Source organism: Globicephala melas, chromosome 11, assembly GCF_963455315.2.
Source record: "Globicephala melas chromosome 11, mGloMel1.2, whole genome shotgun sequence".
In the NCBI taxonomy this organism is placed as follows: Eukaryota; Metazoa; Chordata; class Mammalia; order Artiodactyla; family Delphinidae; genus Globicephala; species Globicephala melas.
The window spans coordinates 73,856,279-73,883,260 of NC_083324.2; the positions used below are offsets into that span (position 1 = coordinate 73,856,279).

The 26,982-nt window shown below is 42.9% G+C and overlaps 1 protein-coding gene across 3 annotated transcripts in view; it reads right to left on the bottom strand.

Moving 5' to 3' along the window:
- The window catches only part of RCAN2 (regulator of calcineurin 2), a 265,161-nt gene that overhangs the window by 15,594 nt on the left and 222,585 nt on the right, over window positions 1–26,982 (bottom strand). For all 3 annotated transcript variants that reach the window (XM_030870540.2, XM_060307476.1, XM_060307477.1), the window contains 2 exons: window positions 7,261–7,434; window positions 4,949–5,120 (listed from right to left, as the gene is read on the bottom strand). In XM_030870540.2, coding sequence (XP_030726400.1) covers window positions 4,949–5,120; window positions 7,261–7,434 — 346 coding nt within the window. The remainder of the gene's footprint in view (window positions 1–4,948; window positions 5,121–7,260; window positions 7,435–26,982) is intronic.

Consider the following 26,982-nt stretch of genomic DNA (forward strand, 5'->3'; position numbering starts at 1 on the left):
TCAAACTTGCCTTAAAGAACCGATGCTGTGGATACATTTTAGGAGGTGCCAATAAACAGAGAAATGAAATTTGGAGGAACAAATGTCTAAGTTCTTTTGTATTTTTAAAATGTCCTTTTGCAACAGTCTGGAATTTCTTTTGGAGAAATTAATTTTACTCTTCAAGAGATCTCCCTGGTTTTGCAAACTTTGCACTCTTCAAGGTAAGGGTGCCAGCTTCATTAATCCTTTCTGTTTCTCACCAGGGGCAGAGGGACGTATTTTAACTTACCAGCTATGTAGCCTTGGGCAAATTACTTAACCACTCTGTGCCTCACATTCCCCAGCTGTATTAAATGAGGAGAATAACGCCACCTTCTCGTAGAGTCACAGTGAACGTTAAATGAGATAATCTATATAGTAAGGTGTTTAGAACAATGCCTGACACACAGTAAGCCCCATATGTAAGTTTTAACCATTGTTTCTATTTACAGCTTTCCCCTTATTTATCTATTTTACTTACTCTCTGGATGAAAAACAGAACATATAGTCATGGAGACAGTGGTTAAAAATGTTTGAAATTGTGCCTCTCATATATTTTCCGCACTGTGAATTTGTTCTCACTATAATAAATAGTACAGAGAGATGCTTGTCCAGTGTTGGGTGGCCCTGGTCTCATGTCGTAACATTCCATTAAGGATTTCAAAGGATCTCAGAGGAAACCCACAAGCTTGGGTTTGATCATGGTCCCTTTGTAATTGCACTGTTCCCTCCATGCTCGTTTCAAGAGCTTCTTTAGAAGTTCTGGGGAACACAAGTTGCCCCTCTCTGGAAGAGGGTCACCAGTGTGCCTTGCTTAAAGAACGACGTGCTGTTTTGCCCCTTCCTGTCTGAGCTAAGGCCTGTGTCCTCACTCTCCCATTTATCCTCCATGAAAGGGTCTAAATAGAGCACACGATTGCCTTCCATGGGCAGCTAGACGTGCCAAAGCTCCCACAAGTCAGCTGGTTTGCCAATGTGATCCCGGGCCCGAGGACGGTCTCACCCTGGATCCCTGCTCAGAGATGCTCTTTCGTTAGAGTTACTTTTCTTCAGTATCCTTAGATTTCTGCAACCCTTCTCAGTCACTCAACTGAACCAGCTGAGCACTATTCGTCACTCCTCCGAAGGAAGAATACCATTCCTTTGATCATTTGAGTTGCTTTTCTCTGCTCTCATTCGAATTTATTTCTCTACTGCTGGAATTGAGGTAGTCATCCTTAACATGGAATGACTTATAATTTGTTACTGAAATGATTCTGCATAGGGAATAAAAAATGAATTTTAGGGCTTCCCTGGTGGCGCAGTGGTTGAGAGTCCGCCTGCTGATGCAGGGGACACGGGTTCGTGCCCTGGTCCGGGAAGATGCCACATGCCGCAGAGCGGCTGGGCCCGTGAGCCGTGGCCACTGGGCCTGTGTGTCCGGAGCCTGTGCTCTGCAGCGGGAGAGGCCACAACGGTGAGAGACCCGCGTACAGCAAAAAAAAAAAAAGAATTTTACTAAATTATTACTATTTTTTCAAATGGAAATGCTAGAAGTCCTCTTAGTGGAGAAAACATTAATTCAGTGCTGCCTGACTCAGTCTGGCTAAAGCCATAAAGCAGCAGCCATTTGCCAATGAAGAATTATCTCTAGGGGGGGCTCATGCATTCATTCATTCGATATTTATTGAGCATCTACTACGTGCAAACTGCTATCAGGCCCTGGGAATACCAAAATGAATGAAACTTGCATTCTCCCCTCAAAAAGCAGAAAAGACAGAAAGATGAACAATAGAAAATTACCACAAGGGGAAGTGAGCATTTGTGGAAAGTTCCAGGAGGAGACTGAAGGAGTAATTCCTTGCCTTGGCACCTGGTTGGGGAGGGGGCAGAGGTGTGGGTGGGGGGGATGCAGGTTGTGGCCCTGCTCTCTCATCAGTGCAGCCGAAACAGCCGCCAGGGGCCCAGGCCTCTACTAGAACCTCTGTGATATTTTCGGCTCAATTGTTGGGTATAAATCATTCATCTGTGTGGGGTGCAGAAGCTTCAAGGACACTGGAACAGGACACGTGGATAACTAAATAAAAAGAAACAGCCTCAAACAGCTGGCAAGGAATGGAGAGAAGGATAAATGAAGAGAAGACACCCAAACTGCAGCTGTTCTGTGGGACGCTGATATCAGTCACCTATAAAGAGCAGGAGAGTCTCCACATTCGCCGTTGCCCACATAGCGCACAGATCTTCATTTGCACACTTATGAGACCCTGGATTAGACTTTCTGGAAGTTATGATGGTGTTAGAGGTGACTGTCAAGGGAGGGTTGAGATAAATGTTCTGCCCATGTCAGAGCAGAGTTGGCCTAAAGTCCACCCAGGCAGCTAGGATCCTTAATAGAGACCATTGGATCTGGCCCAGTGATGGTCAGAAGAGCCAGGGTTGACATTTGTCTCCACCCCCAACTAGCTGTGTCACCCCAAGCAAGTGTGCTCACCTCTCTACAGCTCGGTGGTCAGATCTGGAAAATGGGAATATTAATAGTGCCTGCTTCCGTGCTGACTGCACCACAGGGCACTTCAGAACTGGTAGATTTACTTGGTGAGGGAAGGTGAGGCTCATAGGTTAGCGGCACAATTAAGGCAAAAGGCATGAATTTTTAACACTGTCGATAAATTATTCACAACTCTAAAAAGAACCCCCTTTTTTCTGCCTCCTCAAGACCATTTCCTTCCTACTTTCTCACTCCCCCAAACCAGGTTCTGTGAGCTTCCCTTCTGAGACCTGGTTCCCATTGCCTCTACTCCTTCTGCCTCTGTCAGTCGCAGGTCACACTGGTGCCTGGCAGTGCCCTCCAGACCTGGGACTCAGCTCAGTGAGCCAGTGCAGGCGTCTGACACTTGGCCTTATCTCGCCTTTGCATCAAGCTTTGAGAACACTGACTATAAATGAATTTTCTTTTAGGCTCTGGATAAAAAATGATTTTAATTTACTGGATTACAGTGAGTAGACCAGAGGCCAGCTGGGATCCGAAAGTCTGATTTAGCCTGGACTTCCTTTATAAAGAGTGAAGCAGGAAGAGTACTGCCTCAGGGCCCTGGTCCTGTCACTGGCAAGTCATTTCTGCCCTCCTCTCTGGGCCTCAGTTTCCCCTCCTGGAAAATGCAAGTTGGCCAGTGACTCCTAGGCCCTCTAGCCAAGACCTTAGTGATTCTGTGTAGAGCTCTGTTTGCTGACATTCAAAACAGCTGTACCAGATGTTCAACTGTGTTCTTGTTAATATCTGCTTGGGAATCAAAGGAGCAGCTCCAAGGATGGCAGCTTTCATTGGTCCTGCTTCTGAAGTGCCCTGAATTACTGGGAGAAATGGGTCATAGCCTTGACGAGCAGACTTGATTTATCGTACACACTCTACAACATTTGCACATACCATGCACATGGGAGTGCATATGTCCAGGATTCCGGTATGTGGACTAGACTTTCAAGGAAATCACATTCCATAAACATCTCCCTTATTATTATATTGCTTTTTTCCTCAGCCCATCTTAGGAGTTAGACACCTACTGCTTCTCAGTAGTTGAAAACAATGGCTATTTTAAAGGCTTCGGGAAGCTGAGTGACTGGTCGGTGATTACAAAGAAACCCCCAAAGACCCTCCCCTGGAAAGTGCTGTAATCTGACTTTAATGCTACACATGGGACAGCCAGTAATTCTCTTGCAGGGAGTAATTATTAATCGAATCTGAAGACCCAGTAGGATGGTCAGCTTTCCCTGAATTGCCTGGGAATTTCTCGGTTTTAGCATCACAAGTTCCCAGGACCCCTGAGTCTGCGTGAACCAGGAGAGCGGGTCACCCTCATACCCAGGATTCTTAAATTTCAGTGTATGCAAGAATCAACACGTGTGCTCATTAAAACTGCAGATTTCTGGGGTGGGAGATTCTGATGCCAAATGTTTTCCTGACCACACTAAGAAGTACTGATGTGAACGTATTATAAATTTAACAGCCCCGGTATTTGGCTACCAGTGGTTCTTGAGCTCATCTGCACATCAGAATCACCTGGGGAGATTTTTAAAAATACCAACGCCTGAGTTGACCCAAGTCAATTAAATCAGAACCTCTCGGGGTGCGGTCAGCCCCCTCTCACAGCGGGAGAACCACTGGAAGAGAGAGAAGACACAATGGCCATTATTTACCTTTGGATCTTTGGTGCCTAAAACCTCAGCTGCCACCTGGTTTCGGACCACTCACTCTCCACCACTTCCTCTCCTGCTATAATATAGGAAAACTATGGAGTACAACGTGGCACCATCTGCTGAAATTGAGGACAGCATCACTTCTAGGTATAAAACATAAGCTTTTGGATAAGTGCGTCTGGAAACCATCCAAACGTCCGTCAACAGGAGAGTGGATGAATACAGAATGGTGGTGGAATCGCCCAGTGGAATACTACACTGCAGTGAAAATGAGAGCATCCAAGCTACAGGTACCAACACTGGAACAAAATGACCATAGATTTTTCTAAAGTTAGAGGCTATTGTGACTGGCTTCTTGGGGACTTAGAGGCTTCACTTTGGCAGGTGGCTTGTCTTGTAGCAGAAGATTCCTGGGCACAGCCGTGGCAGCAGTAAAACAAGGCTGCACAGCATAGAAGCCTCGTCGTGCCAGCTGGTAGAGCTCATTTTGCCTGTTTTGCAAACTTAGAATATCTTCATTGCAATCCAGAATTTGCACGGACTGACATTTTCGTGCCAGTTTCTGAATTGTTTTTGAACAGGTACAAAGTCTGACGCTGCATTTTCATTCATCATTCCTCTCGCTGGCCACATACAGCGATAAACCCATTAGAAATGCAGATGTTACCGGGAACCCAGGATTTCAGAACTGTTACCTTGTTTGGCTTTTCTAAGTTGCTGACAAATATTTATTTTCAGGAAGACCCACAGAGCTTACCTGGTCCTAGTTTGGCCACGGCATAGAGGAGGTCATAGTTAAGGACTGGTGTGGCATCACTGATGGGCTGCCAGCCGACAGGAGGAGAGGCAGGGGGTGAGATGAGAAACTGTTTGGCGGGCTGTGGTGGAGCCAAATGCAGTTTGTCTCCGTCTGTCTCTGGAGTCTGGACCTTTCAAACACAGCAGAAATGAAGACACATGATTCACTGTGGCCTCGGATGTGCCACGTTGTTCCACTAAGACGCAGAGCCTGGCTCTCAGCCAGGTGTGACAAGTGAACCAATGAGCCAGGCTACAGTAATAGTGACTACTGACCACACACCACGTGCTCAGTTACCTTATTTGATCCGCAGATAAGTGGATCTCAACATTTAGCTGCCTAAGAATGACCTGGGAAGCTTACTGAGTCGGACTGCTGAGCCCCGCTCCTGGAGTTTCTGAGATCGGGAGCAGGGCCTGAGAATCTGCATTGCTAACAAGTTCCCAGGCGATGCTGATGGTGCTGGTCCTAAGACCCCTCCTTGCTCCTCCCCTCCCCATCTTTTCTTCCTTCCTTCCTTCCCACCTTCCTTTCTCCCTTCCTCTCTCTCTCTCTCTCTCTTTTAATTGAGGTGACAGTCACATAATTTGAAATTAAACCATTTTAAACTGAACAATTTCAGTGGCATTTAGTATATGCCCAATATTGTGCAATCACCACTACTATCGAGATTCAGAGTATTTTTATTACCCCAGAGGAAACCCTGTACCCATTAAACAGTTACTACCATTTCTGCCTCTGGTCAGACCGTGGCAACCATCCATTTGCTTTCTGTTTCTGTGGATTTGCCTATCCTGGACATTTCTTATAATCAACTCATAGAACACGTGATATTTTGCATCCAGCTTCTTTCACTTAGCATAATGTTTTCAAGATTCATCCACGATGTAGCATGTATTAGTACTTCATTCCTTTTTATGGTTGGACAATATTCTACTGAATGGATAGACTACAATTTGTATATCTGTTCACCCATTTTTGAACATTTGGGTTGTTTCTACCTTTTGGCTCAACCAACCCTAATAACCTGATTAAAAAGTGGGCTGAGGACTTGAATAGACACGTCTATAAAGAAGACATACAAATGGCCAATAGGTAAAAGAAAAAAGGATCAACATCACTAATCATCAGGGAACTGCAAATCAAAACCATAATGAGATATCACCTCACACCTGTCAGAATGGCTATGATCAAAAGAACAAAAGACAACAAGTGTTGGTGTGAATGCGGAGAAACTGGAACTCTTCCACACTGTTGGTGGGAATGCAAATCGAGCAGCTGCCTTGGAAAACAAAATGGGGGGATTCCTCAAAAAAAATTAAAATAGAACTACCATACGATCTAGCAATTCTACTCCTGGGTATTTATCCAAAAGAATTGAAATCAGGACGTTGAACAAATATTAGCACTCCTATATTCATTGTAGCACTATTTGAAATCGTCAAGACGTGGATACAACCTAAATGTTCATGGACACATGAATGGATAAAGAAAATATGATATATACATACAATGGAATACTATTCAGCTTTAAAAAGAAGTAAAGTCTATGTTCCTTTCATTGTGTCATCTCTTCAGAGCCCAAAGGCGGAAATGATCCTTACAGACCAATAACAGATGGATTGAGATAACTAATAATGAAATGAAGACACTAATGAAACATTATGGACATTGATTTTCTACTGCTGTGGACTTCATAAATATTGCCAAGAATTACCCGTGCCTTTTTATAATAGCCAGAATTTATTTTTGGATAAAATAAAACACGATATTGATTTCCATATGTTTGTAACTTTTTCTCATGGGTATGAATCACTGAAAAGGTATACAGTCCATTAAAACTGTCATATAATTTAATTATAACCCTGCTAGCTAAGTTGTGATCAGAGCATTCTTATTACAAGTACTAGCTGGCATTCATTGTGCATTTACTGAATGTTAAGCACTTTAACACACAGTAATTCATTTAATCCTCATGACAGTGTAGGGAGTATGTTATCATCCCCATTTTACAGATGAGGAAACTGAGGCCTAGTGAGGTTATGTAACCTGCCTAGATTAGAACCAAGACTGTTGGCCCTCAGAACCTGCTTTCTAAACCACTCTGCTGTCCCTGCCTGGGAATCATGATATAAGTTTGTTTCTCAGTGAACGAATTATAGACTACAAGCCGATCTGAAAGTAGAAAGGGCTCCATTTACATTTTGAAAAGGTAAAAAAAAAAAATAATGCAGGGCAAAAGGATTCACTTTGTTAAAGAATGATCTTACCTGTGCAAAGTAGAGTTTTAATTTTTTCCCTCTGAACTGGGTTTCATGAAGCTCTATCCTGGCTCGGGCTGCAGATTTGGGATTGCTGAAGTTTATTCGGACACGTCTGAAACTCTTAAATAGCTGGAACGTCACACAGTCATCATAAGTCCGGAACAGACCCTCAAATTTTTCCTGATAAAAACAAACACAGAGGAAAGTCCATTGGCCATATATCTTGTACTATGATCTGACAAAAACAAATAACTAGGTAAATAAACAGGCTCTTCCTAACATAAAATTAAAACAGAGCACTGTAATGTATTGTTTTTCACCTGTTGGTCTGTTACCAGTTACTAAACATGCCTGTGGATTCTGTCAAAGGACTCATAACCTGTGTCTAGGGATCTGTAGGAGGACCAGTGAATGGGGTTAGAAATGCACGAAAAACCTGACAATTATGCAAAGTGTTGAGTGTTTCAACATATATGTGTTTGTTTCTGGGACAGGGATCGTAATGGTCATAAGATTCTCAAAGGAGTCCATTATCTCCAAAATATTATAGCTATTGAGTAAAGCACGTGGTGGACATTGCTAGTGATTATCAAGCTTGGGGGCACTGTTCTTGCCTACATATATGGGAGCCCACACGACCCAAAATCCTTCTAGTCAGGCAGTGCCATGTGATTAGTTCTGGTCAATGAAATGGGTACAGAAAGCAGGAAGAAAGCCCTCGAGAAAATTTTCAGTCTCTTTCCCTGAAGATGCCATGTGCTCCAGATGGTAGCGTAGTCAGAAGTAGGATTCTCCTCAGCCTGGGTCTCTGAGTGACTCTGTGGAACAGAAAACATCTTTTTCCCAACTCCCACCCCATCCTATAGCTGACTTTGCCTTGGCAAAGGAAAAGAACTCTCTAGTGCATGAAACCACTGAGATTTGTGGATTATTTTATTTCTGCAGCACAGCCAAGCCTATCACAATACAAAGCAATAATTTAAAAATTTTGATTTGATACAAATTTCAATTCAACTGAAGAAATATCTATTCAATGCTCACTTTGTACAAAGGATGGTCTTTAGGTTTTAGAAGGCTACAGAGATGAGGATCGTTTTGTTCTGAATCTCAATGATCTAGGAATCTAAGGTGAGAGGCAGACACAGACACAAATAAGAGAACACCTGCAAGAATGGGGAAAGACGTAAAGGAAAACTAGAGAATTAAAAAAAATACATATATATATTAACACCACCTACCTAGTTCCTCTTAGCTTAAAAAGTAAAAAATAGATCCTATTATGAGTAACAAAACCAGTGCATGTTAAGTTACTCTGTGTTCTTAAAGGAGAAATTGCCACTAAGGAAATAACATCTATTAAAAAAATAAAACAAAAAAAACGCTGACTCTTTTATTTCTACAATAAAAGGTATTTTGTCATTAGAGTGAGTTCAAGTGGGAATGAAGATGCATGAAAGATTAATACTGCAAGATTCATTGCATTTGCATTTGTAAGGGACATAAGGGATAATTAACTCAGCCTTTCCCTCCTCACCTCCATCATTTTACAAATCAGGGCTCTGAGGTCTGAAGAGACGAGGACCTGCCCACGGTCACATGGGCAGTTATTGGCAGAGCCAGGACCAGAAGACAGAGATGTTTTCAATTACATCCATAATTACCCTGCTAGACTGAGAGGGAGAGATCGTTGCATTAATAAGAGCAAGAGATGGAGAGCAATAAGCTTCCCCAAGGCTCCTGTGTGACCACATCTAATAGAATCAACAAGGTGATGTCAGGTTAGAGAATCACTGCCCTCCGAGGCTGCATGGGAAGAGGAACTCAGATGTCCAGGAAGGTCTTCCTGCCTCTTGGACATCCAAGTGAACTTGTCTCAGACCCTCAAGTCCAAGGCTTGTGATCTTTCCAAAGGCTGCTGCCCATTTCTGAGATTCCCCAGTGTGTGGCCCACCACAGTTTCTCCCATTTTTGACTCATGTCTACACACACTTGTTGTCTTTTTTTTTTTCTGTGTGTATGTTTTGTTTGTTTTCTGTTTTTATTTTTGTTTACATATAAGGATGTTTATTGAAACCTTGGTGACCATGGCAATTTTTTTAAAAGAATTTGAATGTCATTAATAGGGAACCTCTTTTTTTTTTCTTTATATATTTTTTTCCACATTTTTTTAATTGAGTGAAAGATTCTATACATTCTATAGAACTTTTATAATTTTCAAAAGATTCACACACACGATTTCATAATAATCCCATAATAACCCTTTTCAAAACAGCTTTTTGTTTCAGTTTCATGACATTTATGGAGAGATTTGAGGGGTTCTTTCTCCTTTTCAGGCTCTGTTCTTATTCCTCTTTCCCCAGCAAGAACAAAACAGGGGTCTTTCCTTGTTTGTTCCTTGGGTATTTTTCATTCTCAACTCTCAAACCTTGGGATCAGCCAACTCCCAGGCCTGGGGCTTCAGCCTGGGGCTTCCTAAGAATTTCTTAGGAATTCTTTCCCAACTCTCCTGTGTTTTCCTGAACAAGAATCCTGGTGAACAAAATGCTTTCCAGTTCCTCACAATGGGAATAGTCTCGGCTGGTAAAATCAAAGCTGGTGGTTTGATTAATCTGAGAATTTTCAGGAATGGGAGGAATTAAGAAATTAAAAGATCTTATTTCTATGTGGAATATCATATCGTTTAGGACAAAACCCATGGGTTTCTTTGTGGCTCTATGCTTTTCCATTTCTAGTGTGGGAGTTTCCTTCCTGCCCCCTCCCCAGGACCTCAGCATAGCCTTGGGGGAGGAGGTGTTCTTTTCCTTGGAGTCTAATTGCTTGCTTTTTGTTTTCTGTCTTCTTTATGCTTCCCATCTCAGCTGTTTGGCCTCAAGAGCCTGGATTAGGAGAAAGGAATCCAGGAGGCAAGGCTTCAGGCTTAGGGCAGGGGTTATATGAATGTCAGACGTCAGTGACGACTGCAATTATTTTCTCCACTACTGGACTCTTCAAAAGAGGGTCCCAGGCAGCTAATACGGGCAGCAAGCTGGAGGTGGCGGGTGACAGAAGCCTCTTTGATATCACTTGTTTTGGGCTTAGACCAAAAGCAAGAAGAGGTCTTCCACCAGACCTGGGGTGCAGCCCAGGGCTCAGAGACCAGGGTTTTCACTGGCCCATCTGGGACCCATCACTATAATGATAATAATAATAAACAACTAATTTTTACTTGGCTTGTCCTCTCTGCACAGTCTTTTGAGAACTTGTGGTGGGGGAGACAGCTGGCCAAGCACTGGGAATTTGCTGGCTATCTCTATTTTTTCTCCCACTAGTGACATGACAAACATTTCATTTGCTGAGGCAGTGGGATACCAGAGCAAACTGGTGAGAGGCAGATACAGCGCAGTGAACGTGCCAGGTGTACGCTTAGACAAAGCAGTTACTGGATCAGAGCCAGCCCCAGGGGTCTTCCATCTGCCTGTACAGCAAATTTTCTACGGTTTTGATGCCCAGGCTCCCACCAGGCACACAGTAATATTTTCCTGACCTTTGGCTGCCAGTTTCCTCCAGTCTGGTACCCCACAAACACAATAAGTTAATTTCCTCAATAGTTAATCTCTTTTTAGCCACTGGTTTGGATAAAGCTGTACAACGATGATCTCAAACTCTGGTCTCTGGACCTTGCTACACACAAAAATGATGGAAGATCCTAAAGAACTTTTTTTAAAAATTTATTTTATTGAAATATACTTGATTTACAATGTTGTGTTAACTTCTGCTGTGTAGCAAAATGATTCGGTTATAAATATATATACATTCTTTTTCATATTCTTTTCTGTTATGGTTCATCACAGGAATATTGAATATAGCTCCTTGTGCTATACAGTAGGACCTTGTTGTTTATCCATTCTAGATATAAGAGTTTGCATCTGCTAACCCCAACTTCCCAATCCATCCCTCCCCTCCCCCCACCCTCCCCCTTGGCAACTACAAGTCTGTTCTCTATGTCTGTGAGTCTGTTTCTGTTTTGGAGATAAGTTCATTTGTGTCATATTTTAGATTCCACATATAAGTGATATCATATATTTGTCTTTCTCTGCCTGACTTACTTCGCTTAGTATGAGAATCTCTAAGTCTATCCTAAAGAACTTTGTTAATGCGAATTTTATCTATTCACGTTTATTGTACTAGAAATTAAAACTGAGAAATTGAAAAATATTTATTTATAAATTCATCTCCTAGTAACAATCATAAATCCATCATGTGACAAAATAATCTTTTTATGAAAAATAACTGTTTTCTCCAAAAAGATAACATTTAATGAGAAGACTGGCCTGGTTTTAGATTTTTGCAAATCTCTTTCATTTCTGACTTCATAGAAGAGACCTGGAATCTCACATCTGCTTCTGTTACATTATGCTGTTTTGTCTGAAGGGTTTGAAGAAAAGCTGGCCTCACCCAAATATGTGGTTGGAAAAGGGAAGAGCATTGCAATAGCCTTTCAAATAATTGTGAATATTCTTCCTTGATACTTCATCAAAACTCAACTAGTGGCAGTTCCTAAAAGTCTATTGCAATGTTGAATCTGAAGCCATAATCAAATAACATTTTTATTTGATTATATTAAAATCCGTTTATCTACTTTGCATCTTTAGTGGATTTTTTACTCATGCAGGATTCTGTCATAGTGTACATCAGTCATTTGGAAAATATTGGTTCCTTGAGTTATACAGCTTTTCCAAATGTTGACACATTTTATTACACAATATCAAAAATCACATTCACTAATATTACCACCTATCTTATCAAAAAGTCTTTCCGTATTGGAAAGCTGTCATATCCTTGTTGGTGGAGACAAGTTTTCCAAAATTCTAATTTTTGCTTGAAAGTATGTTCTTTATCATTGGCAACAGACACTGTCAGTTATTTTCCTTCAAGTGATACACTCATTCATTCGTTTTTGATATAATGTCCGCCAAATATCTATGTCTGCATAACTATGGTTTGTCTGTTAGCTGTTCTTTCTGTGTTCCAGGAGAAAAATAAGTATCTAGTGCAGCTTAGAACATCTTAGAACATTTTCTGAAGTCACACATTGTATTTTGGTATGCCACAGAACTGCTTTATGTGTACTTCTTATTTCGTTATTCAGATTATTAAAAAGGCATGTGCTCAAGAATAAAGAGTTAATAAAACTAATAACTTTAACTGCTTCATCAAGGACATTCTGAAGTTAAATAGGTATTTTTCTTTATTGCACTTTTTTTTTTTTTTTTTTTAACTGTGAGTGTGTGGCTGTGAAGAATACAAATACTAGTAAGTACAGTTAGGTGCCACTGCACTGATTCATACCAAAGTACCAGGAGTTTTAACCACTATTGCTTTTGCACCATGGGTGTAAATGTCAACATGGTTGAAAAAGCAAATAATGTCTTAGTATTATTATGGAAATAGTTTTGACCTCATGGGAACTTCCAGGAGTCTGTAGACTACTCTTTGAGAACTGCTGCATGATAGGACTTCAGAAAAAGTAAGGATTTAGTTGGCATGGGGTGAAGACAAGAGGTCTAGTGAGAATCTGAAGGGTACAGCATGATGGGGGTCAAGGAATGGTCTGCCTCCACTTGAGTGATGCCCAGGGGACAAATGTCGTCAAGAGTAATCTAGGGGACTTCCCTGGTGGCGCAGTGGTTGAGAGTCCTCCTGCCGATGCAGGGGACATGGGTTCGTGCCCCGGTCTGAGAAGATCCCACATGCCGCAGAGTGGCTGGGCCCGTGAACCATGGCTGCTGAGCCTGCGCGTCCGGAGCCTGTGCTCTGCAACGGGAGAGGGCACAGCAGTGAGAGGCCCGCGTACCGCAAAAAAAAAAAAAAAAAAAAAAAAAAAAGAGTAATCTAGAATTGGTATGGGGAGGATGTGGAGGGATCATTTTAGAACACGAATTGTACTCTTAGAAAAATTAACAAGGGGCTCTAGAGAAGAAAGTGAGAGAGGCTAGGAGAGGACGTTGGTGGGAGAAGAAGGACCAGGGGTGAAGAGTGGGGCTGGATGAGGACGTGAACACAGGGGAGGATGCTGTGTCAATGGAGGGTATCCTGAGAAACTGACACCCTTAGCAGGGTAGACAAGATAACCAGAACAGGAGAGTGAAGTAGGTGGTAAGACCACGCAGGTCTGGGGGGCTTGGGGTCCAAAGCAGAATTTGATATTTTTACCCTCATCAATTTTCATCAGCTTCACCTTTTATATAGCAAGGATTACAAGGTACACATAAAGACATTTCAGGTAGTATGCCTGAAAATTGTGAAAGTGGCTGCTTACCAGAGAATGGAGATCCAGGCCTAACTCAGGCCACATTTGAAATCAAATAATTGTATGGTTTCAAATAGGAACACTTTGGAATTTAACATTTTCTACCTTTACTTTATTTTATTTATTTCTTTTTTTTTGCAGTACACGGGCCTCTCACTGTTGTGGCCTCTCCCGTTGAGGAGCACAGGCTCCGGATGCACAGGCCCAGCGGCCATGGCTCACAGGCCCAGCCGCTCCGGGGCATGTGGTATCCTCCCGGACCAGGGCACGAACCCGTGTCCCCTGCATCGGCAGGCAGACTCTCAACCACTGCACCACCAGGGAAGCCCATTTTCTACCTTTAAATGTATTTGCTTTTCTTGAGTGGTCTGGACAGTGTGGAGGCAGGTGTGGACGAATTGCTACCAATGGAAGCATTGATTGCTTTCCCTGGAGAAGTTCACTGCAGTTTTCCTTAAACCTTCTTACTTTATCTCTGTTATAATTAGTCCTTTATTTATTATTTGTGCCCCACATTAAAAACAGATTCTAACATGCCTTATAAAGACATATAAGAACAAAATAAAATAAAAACAGAAACTGGGTAGAGAAAAAGAGGAAAACAAGGGTAGAAAGATAAAGCCATGAAGGAGGACTCCTCAGAAAAGGTGAAAAGCTTCTCACAGAGTCTTGACCATTTGCCACGGGTGGGCCAACATTTTGCCTCTAATTTTTCTCAAAGCTGACATGATATGATAATCCTCATCAGTTATGCAATTCTCAGGGCCAACAGGGTAAAGATGAGCCTGGTCTTAAAACCAGGCAGAAGGATCTGTCCAGGGTCCTCATAAAGAAGCTCCAGTGATGTGGAGAATGCTGGCCTCAGCGGCTACAGAACACAGACCGAGTAGCAGGTGATTCATTACAGTTTCCGATCAAAATGGAAGCAACAATTATTTTTTAAGTCAACAGCCTTTAACAGCATCCTCAGGACTTAGGAAGTACTCAATGGATTCTACTTGATTGGTTGATCCAAAAACCCCAAGGTATATTATAGACTATCAGAACGTTGAAATATTACCTTCAGTTTAATTCTAAACCAGACAGGTTGCAGATAAAAAATATTGTCTAATATATTATCTCATGAAATCTTCACTAAAGCCCTTTGAAGGAGAGTTGGAATTACTATTACCCTTGAGTAACACACGAAAGCCAAAGAAGTGAATGCCCTCTGCAAGGTCACCCGACTAACTAGTTAGCAAAACCAGAACTAGTAAGGTCAAGTTGTCTATACTACCGATATACCATGGATGCATGCAAACAAGTGAGAAGTCTGAAAAACCAAAATGAGAAAAACCAGCTTTCCTTGTCCATCCAGAAGAAGAGTCCTGTCCTGGAAAACGTGGCTGCCAGAGAAATCCAATGGTGCCTTTACTGCGTTCCAAACGACGCTTTACGCCTTCATATATTTTTCAATTTTCTCACTTATGATCCCTTTGGGTATAAATTATCTTAATAAGAAATTCAGCTTCCCTCAAAATCACAAGGCTCTCGTCTGTCAGATAACACCTCCCAGAAACAGCTGAAGAATGAAACAATTCATTTAGGTTTATCACTTCTCAGTGGAAGCTCCGGGTGAGCCCTGTGCAAATCCCATGTTTAAGGATCATACTGGATTTTATGGGCTGCTCAGGAGGGCCTCCTGTCAAAAGGACTGTTATTGTAAATCTTCCATAATGCAGGCTCCTTACGTGACAGGCATAACCAGGCCTGCATGTAGGGATTTTTTTTTCATCTGGATTTTAACCGGTCAGGATTTCTTAGGCCAGGCAGACTTGTGTTAAATCATGCTTTGTTCCCTTTGTGGTCCTGATATTACTTAAATTAAAAAAATCATTGTGAAAGGAGGCTCTCAACTCTTCCTTGCTGATAAAAGAAGAGGACAGACCTCATGTCGCATAACGGCTCAAAAAAAAAAGATAATTCACTGGTAAAGGCACAAAAGACTTTATCCCTTCTCAGTGGAGTCCTTGTGAGAGACAAAGATCTAAAACTCAGATCCAAACTCCAAAAGGAGCTGCTTTGTCCTAAAACCTCATGAATTCATCACACGCCTTTCTCGGCAGAATGCTTTCTGTGGTCTGTGTTTGGTTCTGTTCTTTCATTCCCAGTGACCCTAAAGTTCACAGAGGCTGGATACCATTGCCATGCGAGCACCCCTTTTTACTTCTCTTTAGTTAAGGAACTCTCTGGTTCTCTACCTCCACTAAGCCGCCATCTATGCATTTAGAACTGGAAAAACAAAACTTCCCAAACTCCTCCAAAACTAAGAAACCGTACAGGGGCTAGAAACTGGAATGACCTTGGAATAGGGGTGAATCTAAGTATCGTGGAGCCTGAGGCTTTTACAACTTGGGAAGCCCTCCTGAAGCAAAATAATACAAAATTAGGCACGAAGGTAGAATTTTGTTTTTGAATGAGAACCAAAAAATTCGTAAGGAATAACTTTTGCAAAATTTACAGACTATATATGACCATGGGAACAGGTCGCAGGGCCCTACCAGGGCTTTGGTAGAGACCCACGCAAATGAGGGGCCCTTAAGCTGCAACTTCATTCACTTCCCAGGAAGTATGACCAAGAGAGTCATGAGTCACCTGGGCCATCACCAAGTAGTCAGCAGTCTAGGTTTTCAGAATAGCTAAAACAAGTACAATGCTTATATAACTCTCAGCTGATGACGTTCATTTCCCTAAACGTTCGAATCACCAGGATGAGAACCAAGAAACTAAAATCTGCCAAGTTTCCGCCCAGGTCCCATATTATAGATGACTGAGTCCCTGACACACACGAACCCATTTTGTAAATACCCAAGATGGAGGCCTGAGGAGAAGGAACAAGTAAGGGGGTTGCTTGGACCCCGTCCTGCAGCTGCTCAGTAAGGGGCGGTAAGGGCCAGATGGGGGGACCAAGAGCGGAGCTTACAGGTGGCACTGTGCGTGCCTACGACCCTTGCACAGCAACTGCCCACGCTTTGGGTGAGGAAGACCCTCCCAGCACCTGAATGCAGGACTGGTTCTGGTGGGTCTCACTGCCCCCACCAGTGAGACCAGGGGACTGTGGAGCCTGGCTATGCGAAGCAAGATACCATCTGTGGATGCCTGCATGCTTCCTTCCTGCTCCAGGACACTTGTAAGCCTCCCAAGGGGTCTCTGAACACCTAGGGAGTGGCAGGGAGGAGCACCCCTACCTGTAAGGGGGATGGGCCAGGAAAACGAGACCTCTGAGAAAGCGGTTATGAGCACAGTTGTCTGTTACGTGCCATAAAGTTGGACATCTCTGCATGGTTATAAACACAAAGGGAGCATCCGACAGTCCTTTTATAGCTGTTACATTTCAGTTTACAGTGTCAATGGCTGCCTGGGTTCGAGGCATTTGCTGAGAGCTAACGGCTGCTACATCCTTCTCTGGGCCAGCAGCTCCTCTTCTCTGATGGTTAATCTGCAAGAATGCCTGCGGCTATCATCAGCCCTGATTAGACACAGGCTCTAATTGCGCATGCGTCATTGATGAACTGCACGGCTCCCTTTACAGCTTACCCGAGGACAGGAACTGCATTCTAAATTTATTTAAATATTGATTTACCCATTAGAGATTGATAAAGAGAGGCAATATAAAGCCATGTTACTAGCACAGACTCTAGACCCACACTGCCTAGTTCAAATCCCAGACCCAGGATTTGTGCAACCTTAAGCAATTTACTTACCCAACACCTCAGTTTTCTCATCTGCAAAATGGGATAATAACAGAATCTACCTCACAGCGCTGTTCTGAGCATTAAGTAAATTAATATATTTAAATCACTGAGCACGGTAAGTTTATTCGAGCTGTTAGTATTATGAGTCCCACATTTGAAGATAAACAATGTTTTGTTTATATGTCTGTATTTGGTCTGCTGGCTGTAGCTGTACAAATCTCCCTATATCTAAATCCAAGTATATAAATACATCTATGCCTACATCCATCTATATTTACATCTATACTTGTACCTGTATCTAATCCTTAAAATATTAAGAGAAATTATAGGAATGCTCAGAGTGGTATCTCATATAAAATTAAGTCTAATTATACTAAGGTGATTTTCTTGATGTTACCTACTTAAAATGTAAAGCCCCAATTAACCACCAAGATTTCTTTCTTGGCTGCTAAGCTTTAAAAGTTTCCTTTAAAAAAACAATGTGGTAAATTAAATAATTCTAAGGAGGAAATCAACTGGGTCATTGCCTTCAATCTTTGCCTTTGGAAATCCTGCACCATTAGCAGGGGCTGAGGCTCAGAGAGGCAGTGAGTAAATCACAAAGACGACAGCCCCTACTGGAAATATCTGAAGCTCAGACGAATAGATTTGTTAAGCCTTTCCCACGTGTCTCCTTTCACCTGTCCGAATGCGCCTCAACTATCTTTTAGACAAACCCGTCTCCAGAACTCTAGTCCCCATACTCCACTGTTGCCTGGACATTTTCTTTGGGTTATTCGACAGACGCCTTAAACTTCATGCCTCTAAAGCCACATTCTTTGTGGCGGGCAACTTTAAATCTGCTTCTCCTCTTTCTCAGCAAATGGACCCCATCTACTCAGTTGCTCAAGCCAGGAAGCTGAACGTCATCCTGGTCTTTTCCCTCTCCCTCACCCCACATCCCAGCAGTCAGCTTGTGTTCTCCCAATCTCCCAGCATCTCCTCTTCATCCTCACCAGCTCCCTGGCTCGCCACAGCTCTCCCGATGGCCGCGCTAGGTCCCCCTAGCTTCAGTCTGGCCACCCTCAAATCAACCTTGAAAGTCTACTGCAAGACAGGTCTTTCTAAAGAAGAAAATTCTGATGATATAGTTCTTCCATAAAATCCTTCGGTGGCTTCACAGAGCTTCTAAGAACATGGCGTGGCTTAGCATGAAAGGCCCTTTATAAAATGGCCATCACTCACCCACAAATCTCACATTCTACCCTTGGCCTAATCTGTACTCCAGCAAATTTCCACTTATAGGTTCCGAAAGGCAGCCTATTCTGTATCTCCAAGCCGTCTCTCACTTGTTCTCTCTTCTGCCTGTGACACCCTTTTCCTTCAGATAGCTTCGTTTCTTTCCCTTTATTTTTTTCCAGTTTCATTGAGATATAATTGACATTTTGCATACGTTTAAGATATACAACATAATGATTTGATAAACATATATATTGGAAATGATTGCCACAATATGTTTAGTTATCATCCATTACCTCACATAGTTACACATTTTTTTTCTTGCGAAGAGAACTTTTCAAATCTATTCTCTTAGCAACTTTCAAATACACAATACAGTGTTGATGACTACAGTTATCATGTTGTATATTCCATCCCCATCAGATAACTTCTAATTGTCTCTCAAGTCCCAGCTTGGGTCTCATCTGAGAAATCCTTCCTGAACCCTACTGAGGTTTACACAGCCTCCCACGGTGCTCCCATAACAGAGTTACCTACTTAGTGAGGGTAACTGCTCCCTTACTAACTAGACTGTAAGAACTTCAAGCGTAGGAACGGCTCATGTTTTTGTCCTGTGTCCTTTGCTCATGGATTCATTATTGAGTGCCAACTGTGTACCGTGCATGATGGCCGCTCTATGGGATGGGCTCACTTGGTAATGAAATGAATAAAACAACGAGGATAGAACTGTCCTCCTCACGTCCCCCTGCTACCTTTTGGTGAATTTTTTCTTCTCTTCAAAGCTACATTCAGTAAAATCAGCAAATACGTACCGAACGCCTGGGCCCAGGTCCTCCACGTTATAATGTAACAGAGAAAAGCCTAAATCAAACCCTACAGCTTTCTTTCCTGAAACCTTTCTTGACCCCTTCCCCTGACATACCCTTCCTCCAGCTAGGTTTAATCTCCACTTCCTTCGGTTATTTAAGACACTCTGAATCTCTTTTCAGAATCATGGATCATCAAAGGGTGTGTGTGTGCACGGAGAAGGGGAAGAGGTCAAGTAAGACTTCAGGTAAAATATGGTAAATGAAAGGTGGATAGAATTTTGATGTGTGGAAATGAGGTGGCGGGAGACTTTAGACAGAGCTTTTTGTTCCAGACAAGGATAGCATTATCAAAGGATTTATATATTCCTATTAATCTGAGGCCACCTCTAAGAAAAGGGACTGCGGGGGACTGAGGACAAATGTAACAGTCCTAGGCCACATTTCCATGGGCGTGGCCTTGCTGCCCGTTCACAACTGTTATTAATTACTCGTAGAAAACGTAAAACAAATAAGCTTTGAGATTTCATTATTTTAAGGGTCAGCTCTTACATGTTTCTTAGGACATTTTCCTAGCAGTCTGCTCCACTGAATACATTTCATTTGAACCCTACACTACAGGTCGTGGGCCTACTGAGGCAGACAGGACAAAGTGCTCGCCAGCTCCCACACCAATTTAGGAAATGTCCCCTCTTGAGCACATCATGCAGTGTTGTAGTTGAAAGAGGGAGGAAATGTATTTCTAGAAACAAGCAGTGTTCTCTCAAGATTGAAATGAAGCCTCTGTTTTAATATTCGGCTGTCAATAATTGACGAGGACATTTTTAGGATGTTTAATCTTAAATGAAAGGGCTAAATCCTCAATATGTCCCATATCACATCCTTCTGAAGATAGGCAATTTCAAATTAAATCCATTCATTTTGCCATTTGGCATACGATCAAAGCAAACTTTTCAAAGCCAGCGTGGTATCCTTAACTAATTCTTCCCCTGAAATTGAGATGGCATTTGCATTCTTTTGAGATGCAGACATGAGCAAATTCTAATGACTCAATCTTTAAATCTAGAAAGAAAACACACAGTTTGTTATGTTCCCAATCGTCTTCCTCCCTCTTCCTTTTCCTCCTCTCAGTTACACCTTTTCTATCTTATTTGGGTTTTATTCTCTCTGCGCTTTAGATAAAGACGTAAGAAGAATATACGTTATAATAGAAACCTTATATAAAAGGAAATCTCTCATGTTCAGATTCCTTGAGATTTCAAACTAAAATGATTGTTTCAACCTGTCACAAATTTGGGACACAAGACACCTAAAAGAAAGCCTTTTGGAACTAAAACATGGCAGTCAAGGCCGCAGCTAACACGGAGCTCAGTTTTGAATCGCAGTTTTGCACAGTGGCTAAATCTTCCCTTGGACATTTAGGAGACAGCAGATAAGTACTGCGGGTATGGCTAAGGATGGGTAAAGTCTGAATTCTTTTGGTGGGCCAAGCCCTCCCTAAGCCCCTTCCATATGATAACACATTTCAACCTCACAATAAACTTAGGAGACAGATGAAGAAATGGGCTGAAAGAGATTCAACCATTTGCCTAATGTGGCCAGCTGGTTGGTCAATGACAGAATGCAGATTTCATCCTGGTACCTGGAGCCACAGGCTTAACCTCCAGGCTGCCCCACCTACGGGAGAGAGAAGCTGGGTTGATACGGCTTCATCCCTTTCTTGCATTTCACCCAAGGAGATGGACCCATCTTTTGTCTTCAGTCAGTTTTGTTCCTGTGTATCTCACAGGCCAGCAGCACTGTGAAGAATTACTGTATAATCCTAGGTAAAATGGAACCTGAGAAGAAGCTCCTCCCGTCAAAAAGATGAGAGCTTCAGGGCTTCCCTGGTGGCGCAGTGGTTGAGAGTCCGCCTGCCGATGCAGGGGACACGGGTTCGTGCCCCGAGCCAGGAAGATCCCACATGCCGCAGAGTGGCTGGGCCCGTGAGCCATGGCCGCTGAGCCTGTGCGTCCAGAGCCTGTGCTCCTCAACAGGAGAGGCCACAACAGTGAGAGGCCCGCATATCACAAAAAAAAAAAAAAAAAAAAAAAAAGATGAGAGCTTCACATGGGCAGTTCAGACTAGTAGCATCTGTAAATTGTATCATAGTGATAAATGATGAAACTACCATGTCTCTTCCACAAGAGACACATTTGTGTATATGTGCTACATACAGAAGTGCAGGATTATTGAACATAAGCCTGATTTACGGCCAAAGCTGTGGCTAGCCAAGAAGGATGATTCGACTGAGAATTCCCTTCTCTCCATGTGGTAGAAAGTTTGGGGAGAAATAGGCAAGCTGGATGAAGCCCGTAACGTGTCATCATTGTCTACTATAATTAGGATCGCTATACAATGTGTTTTTGAAGCCGGTACAATTTGAAGGGGGCAGTGTTACAGGTTATGCTGTGCCCTGAGGACTGTCCTGGGCACCCTGGATATTTGGCCACCAACTGGATGGTCCCCCGAATCACTGATTCCAAAACTGTGGTCCTCAGCCCACTAGAAGGAAATGACAGTCCTTCTTCTGATGGACGGATCCTGTCCAAATGTGTAAGCCTCCTCTGCAGTTTTTAGCAATAACTCATGCATATTCCATAGACTTTCTTTTCACTACGGGCTATTTATTTGTAATCTCGGAGAGAGTTCCAGAATAAATTTTTAAGGGTTACTAAAATCCATAAATGAGTTTATAAAAGGATTCTAGTTAGTACAGTTGGCCCTCAGTATCCATGGTTCTGCATGTACAGATTCAACCAACTACAGATCAGAAATAATCGTAAAAAAACCCCAATTCCAGAAAGTTCCCAAAAGCAAAACTTGAATTTGCTGTGCTCTGGTAACTATTTATATAGGTATTTACGTCATACTTACAACTAGTTACACAGCATTTACATTGTATTAGGTATTATAAGTAATCTAGAGATGATTTAAGTATGCAGGGAGATGTGTGCAGGTTACGTGCAAACACTATGCCATTTTACACAAGGGACTTGAGCATCCACGGAATTTGATATCCGTGGGGGTCATGGAACCAAATCCCCAAGGATACCAAGGGATGACTGTATTCAGCAAAAAACCTGGTTGCTGTACAACTCTTAATACTACTGCACTTGAACACAGGAAGAGTTGGAATTCTCAAACCTCCCAGCAGTAATAATAATCACTATCACTTAGCAGGACTCCCTAAGTGCAGACACTATTCTAAGTGCTGTATGTCATTCTGATAGTCTAACCCGTGGACCACAGGCCAGCGGCAGCAGCAGCCTTGGGGGCTGACTGTCAAGTGACCTACTGATTCATAACCTGCATTTCAACCAGATCCCCAGATAATCAGTATCCCTTTTAAGTTTGATAAGTACCAGGTTAGAAGATATGGGTTGGACCATTTGAGATTTAAGAGCTTCCTGACTCAGTGCATAAACTGATGTATATAATTGCACTACTGGGAATTACCAGCGCTGCCCTCCGATATTAGCGGTTTTCGATTCTTTGCATTAATTAATACATTTATAGAATTACACTTAGCCATTAGTCCTATTGATGGCTTTGTTCTTATAAACACCGCATTGTGTTTGCTCTGGTTATCATCTTGTTCTTTGTTTTCACCGGGTTCTTTTCTCACTACAAAGAGGAGACCCATCGGGTAGATGGGGCACTGTGTTGGAGGGTCCCATGAACAAGGGAATTACAGCAACATTTAGAATCAAGAATCTCCTCTGATATATTTTGACCTTGTGAATGATGCCAGCTTTGAATAACCCAAAGATATTCAGAGGTGTAGTGCTGGAAATGAGATATTCCCTAGGAAAAACAGGTCTGCAATGATAATTATTTTTTAGAAAGCCTCAAATATAAATTTCATCTCAATCTTCCATTTCAGAAAACCAAGGCCAAAAGAAGTTAAGTGATTTGTTAAAGTTTATGAGCAAGTGATGTTGATAAGAGGCCTCTAATTCACAACTGTTTGCCAAGTTCTATCTCTGATCCGTGTTGTAACTGGAAAGGATTACTGTTATTCTCTTTAGAAAATACCACGGTCATGGTAGACCAGTTGGAAAAAGATACACAAATTTAAGGGACAAAATGACCCCATGCATCAAAGATAGTCACTGTTAACTTTTTTATTAAATAAAAGCATTACATTTATCAATTTTACTTAAATTTATCAGAATAAAAGATTTAAAGAAAACTTAAAAATGGTTGACTTTCAGAAAAAGGTTTTCTCCAAAACAAGAACTATTAATCTCCTAAAGGAGTCTTCTAAAGTTTTAAAGATAAAGTCTTAAGAAAAGTAAGTTTATGTTTCCAAGTATAAAATCTAAGTGATCTGTCTTATGAAAATCAGAAGATAATGCTGATATCTAAACACAAATTTTAAACCTCTAGTGTTTAATTTAAAAAAGACCCCAAGCCTACTTAAGGGAAAAAACGAGAAAAGAGCAAATTTATAAAATATCATGTAAAGGTAACAAAAGTAAGCCTGGGTGGGGAAAAATGTAGCAGCATAGGGAAGTAAATGCAACCAGTATGTACAATAGGCATAAAATAAATTGACTAGAACTATTCATGACACTCTTTTTTTTTTTTTTTTTTTTGCGGTACGCGGGCCTCTCACTGTTGTGGCCTCTCCCGTTGCGGAGCACAGGCTCCGGACGCGCAGGCTCAGCGGCCATGGCTCACGGGCCCAGCTGCTCCGCGGCATGTGGGATCCTCCCGGACCGGGGCACGAACCCGTGTCCCCTGCATCGGCAGGCGGACTCTCAACCACTGCGCCACCAGGGAAGCCCCATGACACTCTTAATTCTCCTTACTGTTCAATTTCTTGACTGGTGAGGGTTTGGATTTGCTGTTTTAGAGATCACTATTTCTTTCACTTCATCAATGGCACAGATTTTTGCTTGTTTCATTATAGAATCATGTCTGTCTCAGTTTTTTCCTTCCTAGAATTTATAAATGCCTTTCTCTTCTTATTGAAAAGACAGAAGCCTTTATTTCATTAGCAACACCACAAAATGGTACTTCCAGGTTCCTAATTATATAATCTGTGTTATCATATAAAATGTCTTCTTTAAGTCATTCATCATAGAACCCTCTGAATTGCTGGCCCACTTTCAATCGACTAAGTTTTAGGCCTGTTGCACAACGGTCATAACAGAATTTCTTCCCGTTTCAATCTTGGGCTACTTCTGCTGTTTATGGATCTCCCTCTTTCTTGAAGTACTATTTTCTGTTCTATGGGAAAACATCTTTGAGTAGACCCCCTTCCTCCACCAAGATGGCAGATGGTAAACGTTCTGAGCCACTGCATTGTCAAATATGTGTATATTTTGCAATCATACTAGGCTGATAGTCCCAAAAAAGGCTTCAGCAGATCCCATAGCAGCAATGGGGGAGAGGTGGCCCTTCAGACGTGTCCCCAGTTCAGGCCTTTGCATCGTTTGGAGCAGTCATTGAATGAGAGCCACCCCTAGTGAAGGGGCATGGCCCTGGCAAGGTGACCCCCGTTCTCCTTGGCTGAAGGCTATTCGCACAAGGGGACTCAGCTGAGCTCCTTCAGCTGCCATGACCCCAGAGACTGGGAAAGCATGTCTCAGGCATGCTGGGAGGACTCTGAGGGCTCCTGGGTGGGATGTCTTAACCGGCTTCAGAAGCTAGGAGGAGTCAAGTGAGTGCAGGACCCTGGGATGAGCGACTGGGGTGACCTCACTCAAGTTCCCTCAGGCTCAGCTCTGCTTTTCCCTGCAGTCCCAATGACCCTCAAGAAGCCACATACGGCTGATTCTACACTTTACTGAACGATTATTTTCTCACAGGTTTCGCCTGGGAGCAAATGCTGAGGCTGCGGCTGTAAGGAGGGACCCCATCCCAACCCCTGCCCTGTGGAGGCTGCACTGCTCCACCTGGTCAGCTAGTATGATGCTCAGAGAGCTGGGTGCTTGCTCCCTGGGGGTCCAAGACCACCACAGCCAACCCTGCATCCACCTTTCCTGCCCATAAGATCCCGTCTGCCTGCTGTCTCCCAGAAGGATTTCTGATCTGCTCCTGACACTTTCCACTAGTTCCAGTGCCACGGACTGCTGCTTCTCATTATATTTTTCTCCTGCCATTTCAGACACATTTTGGCAGACAGAGGACTTAAACGTTTTCTGTCTGCTATTTTGAGCCAAAAATGCACCTGGGACTTCTTGTTGAGGTTATATTAGGTTGAAGCACATGGAATCGTGTCTTATGGAGGTTAAAAACCATCGAATATTGGTACTTTCTTGTGGTTCAATCCAATAGTCCACGAGGCATTGACTAAAGCAGGTAGACCAAGGAATATCTCCATCACTCCCTTAAACGAAATAACATGAACCATCCACTTTTTAAAAAGGTATCTTTTTTGTTTTATTCATTCCTTCTTCAATGCCAAGGAATTTATAATGTAGTTCCAATGCAACGTCAGAGGCTGTGCTAGACATTTTCTCCATGGTCATTTCATTCTACAACACTGCTGGAATGAAGGCATTCTGACTGGTTGACGGGGCCAATGCTGGTGTCCGTGGAGGGTATCTCAGCACTGGGAATGGCTCAGGCTCACAGGGGTTCTGGGCACACCCAGGGGGAAATGGCTGTGTGTGAGCGTGGGGTTCAAGAGAGAGATACAGAAAGCTGGGAAAGCTGTCTCGCTGTGCTCCCAGGTGTGTGATTACAGTGAGCAAACACCAGCCTCATTCCCTCCTGCCTCCTGAAGAGCCACTGCCCACCAGCGAGCGTAGCGTGTGTTCTGTCCATGCAAAACAATGCCCTCTTACTTCCAACAGCGGTGCTGCCAGGAATAGAATTCCAGCGCCAGCCGCCTTGTCCACCCTTCCCTTCCCTTGAGGTGAGACTCACTAGAATGGATCCCACGGACAATTGAGACGCACTGGAGGAGAAGGATTCCGAGAAGAAAGTAAGCTATTCCCACGGTAGGAAGCACAAAGGTCCAGAGTCTTGAATTTGAAGGAATGTGGTCACATTTTGTGCCAAGCGGATGAATCCAAATACATTGATTACATCCCTCTATATCAAGAAGGAACATGTTTCCAGAAAATACAAGATGGAGTTAAGGTTGACAGGGTAGGTTTCCGCCGTGTTTACCAGGGTGTTTCGGAGAAGGGGGACACCAACTCTGAGAGCTGTGAGGATGCTGGCCGGGACTTTGCTGAGGGGCAATGGGCCTCACATGATCTGGAGGATTCCTGCTCTGGTCACCAAGCAATCCTCGGGTTGCCCATTCCTGCTGAGGAATTCCCCCAGGCTCTCCGAGGGCGGGCTCTGGACTCAAACTGAGCTTTGTCTCACCTGTCATGTGTACTGACCAGCTATGTCTGGAGGGCTGCCTTCTCTGGTGGCTCCCGGGATCCTCCCATCCTGGTGTTCATGCCCTGTGTGGTCCCCTCCCCTGAGTCCAGGCTGGATGCAGCCATTCACTTTAGGAATAGAAATGGCAAAAGCAACGGGACATCACTTCTGAGATGACTTTACAAAAAGCTGTGATTTCCGTCATGTTCTCTCTCTCTCTCTCTCTCTGGCTCTCTTCACTGGCTTGCTCTGATGACGCAAGCTGCCACGTTAGGAGCTGCTCTCTGGAGAGCCCCACATAGCAAGGAGC